The sequence below is a fragment of the Zea mays genome, chromosome 7, assembly GCF_902167145.1.
Source record: "Zea mays cultivar B73 chromosome 7, Zm-B73-REFERENCE-NAM-5.0, whole genome shotgun sequence".
In the NCBI taxonomy this organism is placed as follows: Eukaryota; Viridiplantae; Streptophyta; class Magnoliopsida; order Poales; family Poaceae; genus Zea; species Zea mays.
In genome coordinates, this window is record NC_050102.1 from 131,484,300 (window position 1) to 131,495,438 (window position 11,139).

The following is an 11,139-nucleotide window of genomic DNA, read 5'->3' on the forward strand; positions in this document are numbered from 1 at the left end:
CGGGTTTGCAAGGATCATAGGCACTTCCGAGGTGAATGGCTACAGATCCCTACAGGGCATTTACAAAGTTCCACTAGCATGAGAAAACCCACTACGGTTTCAGGTAGAGGTGGTATAAGAATCTCTTGTCCGAAAAGCTATCACAGACATACCAGGCCAAGAATCTTCCTATACTTGAGCAACTCCTCCCCGCTTGCCACATTCGGGTAAGATTCTCACGCACTATTTTTCTCTAATTAATTAGCGAAGACCAGAGCCATAATAGCCTTTGTGGTTGCACTATTTTCCCAGGTTGACACTCCATGTTCCAATTAAATAAAAATGATCTTATCATGCATAAGCAAACCAACAATTATAAATCATGATCAATGTTGTATATGCAACATTATCCCATAATCATGTAGAGCAATAACAAATCTACCCAATAACAAGTAATCGAGTATAAACAAGGTATAGGGAAAACAAATCTTGGTAACCTATTAGGTTCCATCAGGTAAACTTAACTGTGCAATGCATAGGTAAGAACATTAAATATTATTAGGTCAAACAACGTGATCAAGGACACATTGTCCTTCTTTAGAAAACTCCTATTGCTCAAATGCTTCTATAGGTTGGGCAAACTCCTACTGCTCTGATGCTTCTATAGATTGGGCTTGAGACCCCTCTATCGAGAATTTTCTCTATAGTGAATTTATGGGATCAATCATATTTAGGAAGGCTTAGGATCTTGTCGTGAGATAATACCCTACATATAATGTTTTGGTGGCTAATGATCTATGTTCTGGTCTATGGTCTCGATGCTCGCTCACATCTCCTTATATAGTCCAAGGATATGGGCGATTATATGATAGATCTAATCTGGTAACCTAGTCCTATGAGAATCCAACTCTCCTTATCTGTTAGGATCCGGTTCTATCTGCTTAGGACACTGTATTGCATGTTGGGATATTGTCCTATCTGTTTAGTACTCTAACTTGTCTCTCCTATTCCAATAATATCTTTGTCGTATTTGTATTTCTAGAGTCCCCATATTAGATCTTCCAAAAATCACAATGACACAGTCTAGGAACTCTAGATATAGGAGACGACTCTAACGAGTGGGCCCTATGTGTCAGTCTTTGAGATTCTCGCTAGGACTCCGTGCTTGGGCAGACAAGGAACAAAGTCCATATCGAACTTAGGGAAGATGGTTCTAACGATCTTTGTGTGGAAATCAGCCCACAAAACAGAGAAAAATAGAAAAAAACTATTGAATTTTCAGAAAAGAGTTTAAATGTAAATTCAAATGTTTAGATGCAAATTTGAATTCACACAGCAAAAAATAATGCTCCATAATGAATTGCACAAACAAAATATCTATTCTAAGAAAATATTTTAAATGTAAAATCCATATAAAAGTCCTCCAATTTAAATTAATCTTAGGAGACATTTTAAAATTTCAAATTAAATTTTAGGTGTTACACAACGAGATGGAAAGTGGATTTTCTTAAATACCTTGTTGCGATATCCTAATTTAAATTGGCGCCTACAAGTTACTAACAAAGGTACAACACACGCTATGTAAGAAGTATTTTAAAAAGTTTTGGGATTACCTCATAATCTCATGTGAAGGATTTACTTTACTTATTGTGTCAATATTCATGTCATGGATAGTCAGAGAATCGTTTATTCCAAAACCAATCCCTTATGCTAAATGTTGGATTTAATTACTCACTTCGTGTATATTTAAGTATATTTAGTAGTTGTCGATGTTGCTATCTATTTGATTTGGGCTAAACTAATTCAAAAGCTCTAAATCCTAGAGGCAACTAACAAATAAAGGAAAGAGTGTGCCAATTATATTTTGTGAAGATGTTTTGCCATAAAACAAGATTTAGAAGTGCATATGGTGTTTTATCACAAAAAAAATTTAAATTTCGAATTAAAGCCAAACAAAGTTCAAATTCCAGTTTAGATGCAATAATCAAAAAAATATCTAGCATGCAATGCAAGGTACATTTTATTTATTTATTTATTTATTATCTTATTCATTTAATCAAATGCTTTTAAACATACAATTCATACACACTGATTTTTTTTGTAAAAAAATAATTTTCTAATGTATAACTTTTATAAATAGATACTTTATCTTAAATATTTTAGTGAATATTCCTAAATACATGATTCTATAGAGGATTATTTAATCCATATAAGGTTTATTTATTTAATCTCTTATCAGAAATCACATTTGTTAAATCTTGGAAGTATTTTTCCTAAATCCTAAAATTCGGATGTGGGGTGTTACATTGGCATTGAAATTGACATATGAAATACATTTATGCAGGTTATATGGTAGACATATTGAGATTGGACACAACGACCGGTTCAAACAAAGCACAAATCATTGTAAAAGTTTGGAACATGTTTAAACAACTATCATATTTAAACAAGATCGAACTATGTGATATATAGAAACCGTAATAACGCATAGACACCTATCTTTAGTTGGTTGGTTATATAATATTATTATTTGAAATTATCTAAAAAAATCAGGTACAAGTGTACGTTTTTGTAGATACATTTACCAGAAGAAATAAGTTATTATGAAATTTCTTTCGAATCTGACTTCTTGGGAAAAATGATGATGTTACTTGATCAGATCGGATCAAATTTCATGAAAGTCCATCAAACAATTTAAGGCCATCATCCACATCCTCGCAGTGCCTGAGATACGGGAAAACGGCACCGAGGTCGCCGTTTTTCTTGGCCCTGCAGTCATAACTCGGTGGCGCGTGGAAGCACGGCTCCATCGACATTGCCCGGACACAGAGCGGGTGGGCCACCGTCTGGTTTGTCGGCGGCAGTAGCAGCCACGGGTTCAACCCGGCGAGGCCGTGACCGACGTAGCCCACCGTCGACCACCCGCTCACCACGGACACGTCGCAGTAGCTCTGCAGGAACATCTCCACCAGCACCTTGTGGTTCTGCGGCTGGTTGCCGGCTCCCGGTGGCTGCAGCACGCTTACAGGCTCGCCGGTCACCGTGGCGTGCTCGTAGTACATGGACTTGAGCCTCTCAGCGTACTCCGGATGCGCCGAGATGACGAGCACCGCCTTCGACGACGCCACAGCGGCCTCGTGCTCGTCACTCAACGCCACTTTGGGGTCTACTACCTCGGGCAGGATCTTCTCCTGACTCGTGCAAGCCGCGATCTGGTTGAAGTAGGCTTCCGTGGACACGGGGTTCCAGGCGAGGGTCGTGATCTGAAGCCCAATTTTCTCATCGAACTTGGCCATGTACGACGTGTAGTACCCCTGGATCATCTTCCACACCTTGTTGGACGGGTGGAAGAGGTACCTCCCGATGTGGTGGAACACCGTGTCCGTGGCCGGGAACATCCACCGGAGCTCGTCTTCGAACTGCGGCACGAGGAACAGCCCCGGCGCGAAGTAGAGGTCGGAGCGCAGTAGCAGCCAGTTTACCTTCCCCAGCACGGTCTGGTCGTCGTCGCAGAAGAAGAAGTGGTCCGGCAGCTGGTAGTCGTGGGCCAGGTGGAGGTATGCGTACGACGGCAGCGACTCGGACCGCACGCCGACGGGGTCCTCGTTGCTGATCTTCTTGGCCCCCAGCAGGCTCCCGTAGCTGTGCTCGCTGCCGCGGCGGAGCTGCGTGAGGTTGTGCACGGGGAAGCCCGGCGGCAGCTCCCACGACGCGCCCGGGAAAGGCTCGCAGAAGAGGCCCGCCATGTCCTTGGCCATGTCGACGAGGAAGACGCGGCGGGTGAGCAGCGCGTAGAGGAAGGCGGACGCCATGGAGACCATGCGGTCGCCGAGGTGGTTGCCGGGCGTCCAGACGAGGTAGCTGCACTCGGCGAGGCCCATGCTGTTGTGGGCGGAGGCGAGCTGCCTCACGGACTTGGCGTACAAGGGCGTGCCGGGGCCGCACCTACGGTGGAGCGCCTCGTACCTGCGCAGCCGCGAGACGAGGTACGGCGACGGCGAGTGCGGCGACGCCCTGCGGTACAGCGAGGAGAGGTACCGGCTCAGGCACGTCCTCTCGCTGACTTCCGGCGAGAGCAGGCCGCCGAGGAGGATGTCGCGGCCCTCCAGTGGCGAACCCGAAGGCTCCGGCGGCTTCGGCTCGTCGTCTGCATGGATGAGGCGTGCGGGTAAGCGACCACGCGTTGTCGTTCTCTGCATCTGCGGATGCGGCGGCAAGCGACGCAGACAAGGACGCACGTACCGTAGTGCACCGCTACTCTGATGCCGATCTGCTGCCACACGTCGAACAGGGTTGGCCGGCCGGGCGATAGCGCGAGGAAGAGCGGCAGCGTCGTAAAGCACAGCGCGACGAGCAGGCCGACGGGCCACGCGGCCTTCCTCACCGCCGGCTGCGGCAGCGGCCTCAGCTTCGCGTCCATTCCGATCCTTCGTCGATCTTGCCTGCGCCCACAAACAGAAGCCAGCCTTGGCGCGCGACGGAAGCAGAGGACTCGATGTTGATCTCCGCTTCAGCCAGATGAACAATCTGCAGAGACCTTGGGATTCGGGGCGAGCGCGCCTTTTCGCCGCTCGAAGTAACGGCGAGTCGGCCGCGTGGTGTAAGATGCAAACTTCCAATGTTTAGTACGATGCACGCCTAGATCTATTTTTTTCACCGAGCTGCTGGTTCGGAGTTTGGACTTTGGTGGAGACGTGGAGTGAATCCATTTACTTGTTACGACTAGAGTAATAACAGAGACACCTCAAAACTAAGGGCACCGCCTTAAAAACCCATTTCTTTTTAACTTATACAAAGCATGTACCATGGTAGATAGGATAGGAGTACTACATATGACCTCGCAGGGGATTTGAGAAATAAGGGAATGGTATGTAGGCCCCCTTTTGCAGGGCTCTCTCAGTGGCTCCTTTTCTGGCTCTTTGTGAAGCCGTGCCAAACGGTCTTAAAAAACGGCTCCTCACTGAGAGCCATCAAAGAGACAGAGCCGTTTTGCTATTGAGAGCCGAAGCACGAGAAAACAAGCTTCTACCGGCTCCTTCTATCTGGCACACAATAATGTTTCACGAAATTATAGTCTCTGCCATCATCTACTCGTGAGAAGCTGTTTTGCCAAATGAATTGTAAAACGACTCTGGCTCCTATAGAGAAGCCAAGAAGCCAGAGAAGCTAGAGCCGAAGCAGTTTTGAGAATAGTAGGAGCCCTGCCAAAGGGGGCCGTAGTACTGAAACACAAAGTACTGTCCACCTTGCCTGAGATAAAACCCAGATGAATACCTTTCCTGATAGATGAAACCCCTAATGAGATTAGTGTTAGTCTTTGAGTATATTTGTCAGTGCCTCAATGGCTAACATATAATTGCAATTCATTTGTCTAGCAATATTTTAGGATGCTCTGCTGATGCTTCCTCATGTTGTTTTTGTTTTTTTATGCCATGGAAAAAGCAAAGTTAATTAGAGCCTGAGTGCATATGTCACTCTATTGTTCTCTTCTACGAGATTATATGCTGACTTCCCATGCCTGTGGAATGAGAACATTGTTTGTTTTGCAGGTTATGTAAGGAAAATTACTTATCGTGAGGACATTCAAAAGATAGACGAGCTAGACAGTGGCAAACTACCGTAGTTTAGAATGGAAAAGATTCGAGAGCAACTTGAAGGCCATATCAAGAACTATAGGGTATCATTTAGAATGGAACCTTACATTTTCAAATGCTTGGCCAACTATCTTAGAATGGGAGGATTGGTTAAAGATATACAAGAATCAAAGTTGAGGAAAAACATGGGTTCTTCCTATACATGATTAGCCACAAGCCCACAATACGACATTTGAGGATCTCCAAGTCTTTTTTGGTCATAGCAATGATACGTTTCATCGTGTCATCAAACATTTCTTCGACATTGTTATCCTTGGCATTAGCATGCGGTTCCTAAAGCCTCCTTCCAATCAAGTTCATCCAAAAAATCATGGAGACAACCAATTTTATCCATACTTCAGGGTGGCTTCTTTTATCTCTTATGTGTCCATCTTAAAACATCCTCAATATTAGATCTTATAAGATCATTTCTATAACCAAAAAGTGAATACTAAGTCTGAATACGACATGACAAGATGACAAGGCATGAATAATCGCCTAAGACATTATGTGGGCTTGCTGACTTTGTTTCCTCCCCATGCATCTTTCTAGATCTTGGCATCACATCTGTCGTGGTCTATTATATAAGAGCATATGGGGCTAATACTTTATCCTGTTGTTGACTATTGTATCTGTTCTAACTAGCTAATGCTTTAGCCGATCTTTTATCTAAATTCATATCCAAAGTATTAACTAGTTCGAATCCGAAAGAATATATGCCAATGTATGTTAGGGTGTAGGTAGACGGCCTGCTCTCGAATTATTTCCAGTCATATGATACATGCATGTGTGAATTTATTGAATTCAATAGTATAGTCAATTTGAACTGTGAATTGTCCATCTATTCGTGTGTTATTGCCTCACATTCATTTCTAATGTAGTTTGCTTTGGTTTATTGTGCATATTTATTCATTTGCCTAATTTTGTTCCAGGGTCCAAGGATGTCACACCCGGTTTTGGAAGGTAAACCGAATGCGAACCATGTACGTGCCAGGATCAGAACTCACGTACACAGCGATTACATAATTGGACATCATCACACAATGCTTGAATTAAATAGCAGAAAGGTACTTTATTACATCAAGATGTCCAAGACATCCACATAGTCTATTACATAACCATTATTCAACATAACTATCAAAGTGCGGAAATACGAAACGTAGATGCTAAGCCTACACAGGCAGCTGACTGGGGGTTTGCCACTAAGATAAACTAGAACTCATCGTATTCCTGGAACTCCTCGAAATCATCCATGTTGCCAGCTTCACCTCCTGACCACTGAGGACAGTGGGGACAACCTGGGGTGGGGTGGTTTGTAAAGCAAGGGTGAGTACACTTCAACGTACTTAGCAAATGTCCCTTTTGGCTAAAGTGGACTAGCTGTATGTGGAGTTTAAAGTTAAGCAGTTGCTTTTAGTTGGTCAAGTTTTATTACTATAAGTAGAGCCAAGTTTTAGTAATAACCCAGTTATTACCCAGAGGCACTCAATCCAAGAGGAAATACCAGAGATCAGAATTATAATCACCATTGCTTAATCATCATCATAAAAGTAACCATTGTTCTTCTAATTGAAGAGGATCCCAAGGCTGCTCATAACCGTGAGCACGGCCGATATACCAGTTTCTAACACTCTGCAGAGGTCGCACACTTTACCCACAAGCCGTGATTCCCATTCTGCCCAGGGTTCTAGCCTCCCCATTGATCACTACCAAGGTGACCTAGCAGGGTCTCACTACGTAGCCTTTACAAAGATTTCCAAGAGGTCATAGCCGCCCGTTAGGTTTCTCTAGTTTGATAAACACAGTACATCTCCCCAAAGGAAGGGTGACTAATAAAACCAAATCAAAGAACCCCTGCAACCAATCTCGGCAGAGCAAGTACTATGCCCGGACCCCATTGACGGCCCTACGGCGAAGCCAACTACTCCTCTGGTTCCTCTAATTAATCAGCTAAGGGCGTCCCATTCCACCCTCATGGTTGCACTGTTATCCCGGGTTGTCACTCCCCAAATAGGTCCTTATGGAGAGGCACTCAGGAAAGAACATGAGCCCCCTAAAGAATCATAAGAACCCCATCGGGATAACATCATCGTATCACAAAAGATCACATCATGTTCATTGATTAAGTTTAAGCAATAGCATAAGCTAACCATGATCAACCCAAAAAGGTAAACAAGGGTAAGGTAAATACAGACTAGTCAATCCTTAAGTTTCAATAAGGTAATGCGAGACAGTGAATTATAAAGTAAAATAGGACATGATAGGTCTGAGGACACTTGCCTTCACCAGGTTGTTGCTCAGGGAGGTCTCCAACAACACACTCAGGAATCTCGGACTGCTCGATGTCTAAATAAAGCGAGCATGCATTCAATACATTTGGAAAGTACAAATGAACATCACACCAAACATGTACAAACATTGGAACACATAATAAAAGGACACAATACTACAAAAGGGATAATGAATTCAAGGTATAAAATAAACTATAACCTACATTAACTTTGTTTGAAAATAGATTACTATTTCTCCTAAGTGTTATTTACAAGTACCAACTCATAGATCAATTTATTTTATGGTGACCTAAGATTTAGAACAGAGATGAACTTATGTAATACATATTATTAATCTCACAAGCTTAAACAAGTTGAAATCTCTAAAGTTCTCCTTTTATTTATCTTATTAAATAAATAAAACATACATCCATATTAGTTCATATTCCATACTAAAAATTAGAGTGTGCAGACAGTAAATGAAACCATTTTATTTAGACAGAGAATAATTCTATGAACATTTTACAATTTGGATCACTAAATTTGGAGTTCATATGCAAAAGTTATGAAATAAACAAGTTTGGGAACTCAAAATATGAAATTAGGGCTAATTCTATGATTATTTAAAAGTCCAGGGCTAAATCTGCAAGATTACATGGGTCTACGCGCGAAAACCAGGGACAGCGGATTGATTTCCAATAAACCGAGGATCTCTTTAAGAAAACTACCGCGCGAAGGGGTATCGGGTGAATCTAACCGCTAGATCAGAAACCGACGGCCGAGATTAGATCTGTGGCCGAGGGCGAGCGAGCGCTAACAGGTGGGACAGGGGATGTCAGTGACAGAGGGGGAGAGAGCACGCTGACCGAGCGGACCTAGTGCCAGAGGGGAAATGGACGGCTACAGGGGTCCGAGGGGGTCCGAGCCGTTCGATCAAGATCGGACATGGAGGGATCCGAAGGGGTCCGAGCCATTCGATCAAGATCGGACGGGGGAAAATCAGATCGTGAAGGATGAGCAATTGCGGGTGGCGCTGATAGGCGGGCCAGGGTGTCAGGCGCACGTGCGCGAAGCGGTATCCCGCGGTCCGGACCGTTCGATCTGAATCGGACGGAAGGGATCAGACCGGGGAAATAAACGGCTGCGGGCGGCGCCGCTCCTCTCTGAGGCGGTGAGGTTGCCGGCGTTGAGGCTGGCGCGGGCTAGGGTGGCTCCGGGGTCGCTGGAGTTGAGCAGAGAGGGAGAGGGCGCCATGGCGAACTCAATGGCGGGGAAGAGGTCATGAATCCACGGATAGAGAGGGTAGAACGGCGGTGAGAGGGTCTCGTGCGGGCCGGAGCAACTCCGGTGAGCCATTCTGGCCACGGGGAAGGGACTTAAGGCGTGCTAAGGCTTGGGCTAGCTTCAGCAGAGACAGGGGTGACACAGAGACCTACTCTGGTGAACTAAACTGGGCCAAATCGACCGCCCACCGCGCGAGCACGTCGGACCGCCATGGCCGAACACCGGCGAGGGCGAAATTGGACAAACACAGGGCGCAATAAAAGAAATTGGGCACGGGGATGGGTGTCTCACCTCGAGGTTGAGCTTGGGGCGGTCTCCGGCGAGCTGGATGGTTGGGAACACGGACGCGGGTCTCCGGCGGCGGCTGGCGGCGTGGGCAGAGCGCGAGAGAGGGCGAAGCTACGCGAAATGAGGTCAGGGGTGTGCACGGGGCACTAGCAGGGCTCTAAAAAGGGAGCTGGGCGCGTGGGCGGGTGTCGTGGCCGAGAAACCCGGCGACGTGCGCGAGTGCGCACACGCTGGTCCACGGCGGGCGCGAGGAAGGCGGATCTGACAAGGCAGGCCCACGGCGCAGAGAGAGAAAAGGGGGCGCGCGGGGCAACGGTTCGGCACTGGTGAACCGGGCCCACGAGACAGAGAGAGAAGGAGAGTGAGCGGGCGAAGTAACTGGCGCCGACAGGTTGGGTCTACTGGGCAGCGAGAGAGCGAGGGAGAGTGGGCGCTCAGGGTTGCGCCGACAGGTGGGGCTCGCCTGTCGACAGAGAGGGCGCGCGGGCGCGGACGCACGCGGGCTGGGCTTAATGGGCTGCCTTGGGTCGAGTTAGCTTTTCCTGGAATTTCTAATGCCTTTTCTATGTCTTTTTCTATAGAGTTTTCAAATCCAAATTCAAACTAGGTTTCAAATTCAAATCAATTCAAACTTGTGCAACACTTCAAAGAATATTTTAAGCTCAGCATGATGCAACATGTCATGACTCATAAGGTTTTGAAAAAATAAATAATTAACCTCCACTAGTTTAAGCTATTTCTAATCAAAAGGAAAAAGAGAGAAAGAATCTAGAGAGAGAAAGCCTAGAGTGAGAAAAGGAAGAGTAACACATGATTTTGGGTGATAATTAGAAAGAAATTTTATACCCCCAAAATCAGGGTGTTACAGACCTATCCCCCTTAAAAGAATCTCGCCCTCGAGATTCAGGGCTGGCTAGAAAAGAGCTCAGGGTACTTGGCCTTAAAATCTTCTTCTCTTTCCCAGGTTGCTTCTTCTTCTGAGTGGTGACCCCATTTGACTTTGCACATCCTGATGGTACTTCTCCGAGTGACCCGATCTGCTGTCTCTAGAATTTGAGTTGGCTTCTCAATATAAGTCAGATCTTCTTGAACTTCAAGATCCTCTGCTGGCAACTGCTCTTCTAGCACTCTTAAGCATTTCTTTAACTGAGACACATGGAACACATCGTGCACATCTGATAGGTTCTCTGGTAAGCTGAGTTGATAAGCCACTTCTCCATGTCTTGCTTGAATCTGATACGACCCAATATAACGAGGTGCTAACTTGCCTTTGACTCCAAACCTCTTGGTCCCTCTGATGGGTGACACTTTCAAGTAGACATAGTCTCCCACTTCAAAACTGAGTTCTCTTCTCCTGGTATCAGCATAGCTTCGCTGCCTGGACTGTGCTGCCTTCAGATTCTCTCGGACCATTCTAATGTTCTCTTCGGCTTCAAGCAAAATATTTGGACCGAACATCTGTCTTTCACCAGGTTGGTCCCAATGCAATGGAGTTCTGCAATTTCTCCCATAAAGCGTTTCGAATGGTGACATCTTTAAACTGGTTTGGTAGCTATTGTTGTAAGAGAATTCTGCATATGGTAATCTCTTGTCCCAACCCATCTTGTCTTGCAAGGCACAAGCCCTCAACATATCCTCCAGAATCTGATTGGTTCTCTCTGTTTGACCATCTATCTGTGGGTGAT

At 45.5% G+C, this 11,139-nt stretch overlaps 1 protein-coding gene across 1 annotated transcript; it reads right to left on the reverse strand.

Annotated features, from left to right (window-relative positions):
* Window positions 1–2,463: 2,463 nt before the first annotated feature.
* On the reverse strand, window positions 2,464–4,671 carry LOC103632856 (galactoside 2-alpha-L-fucosyltransferase). Its single transcript, XM_008654577.2, has 2 exons — window positions 4,222–4,671; window positions 2,464–4,126 (listed from the first exon to the last, which is right to left on the reverse strand). The coding sequence occupies exons 1-2, from the start codon at window positions 4,397–4,399 to the stop codon at window positions 2,652–2,654; spliced, it is 1,653 nt and encodes a 550-aa protein (XP_008652799.1). The 5' UTR covers window positions 4,400–4,671; the 3' UTR covers window positions 2,464–2,651.
* Between the last annotated feature and the right edge of the window lie 6,468 nt (window positions 4,672–11,139).

Excerpts from the sequence above, each read along its gene's own strand:
- LOC103632856 (XM_008654577.2), bottom strand. The coding sequence starts at position 4,399 with ATGGACGCGAAGCTGAGGCCGCTGCCGCAGCCGGCGGTGAGGAAGGCC. Across the intron at positions 4,127-4,221 it reads CAGAGTAGCGGTGCACTACG|ACGACGAGCCGAAGCCGCCG; the intron begins GTACGTGCGTCC and ends TCATCCATGCAG.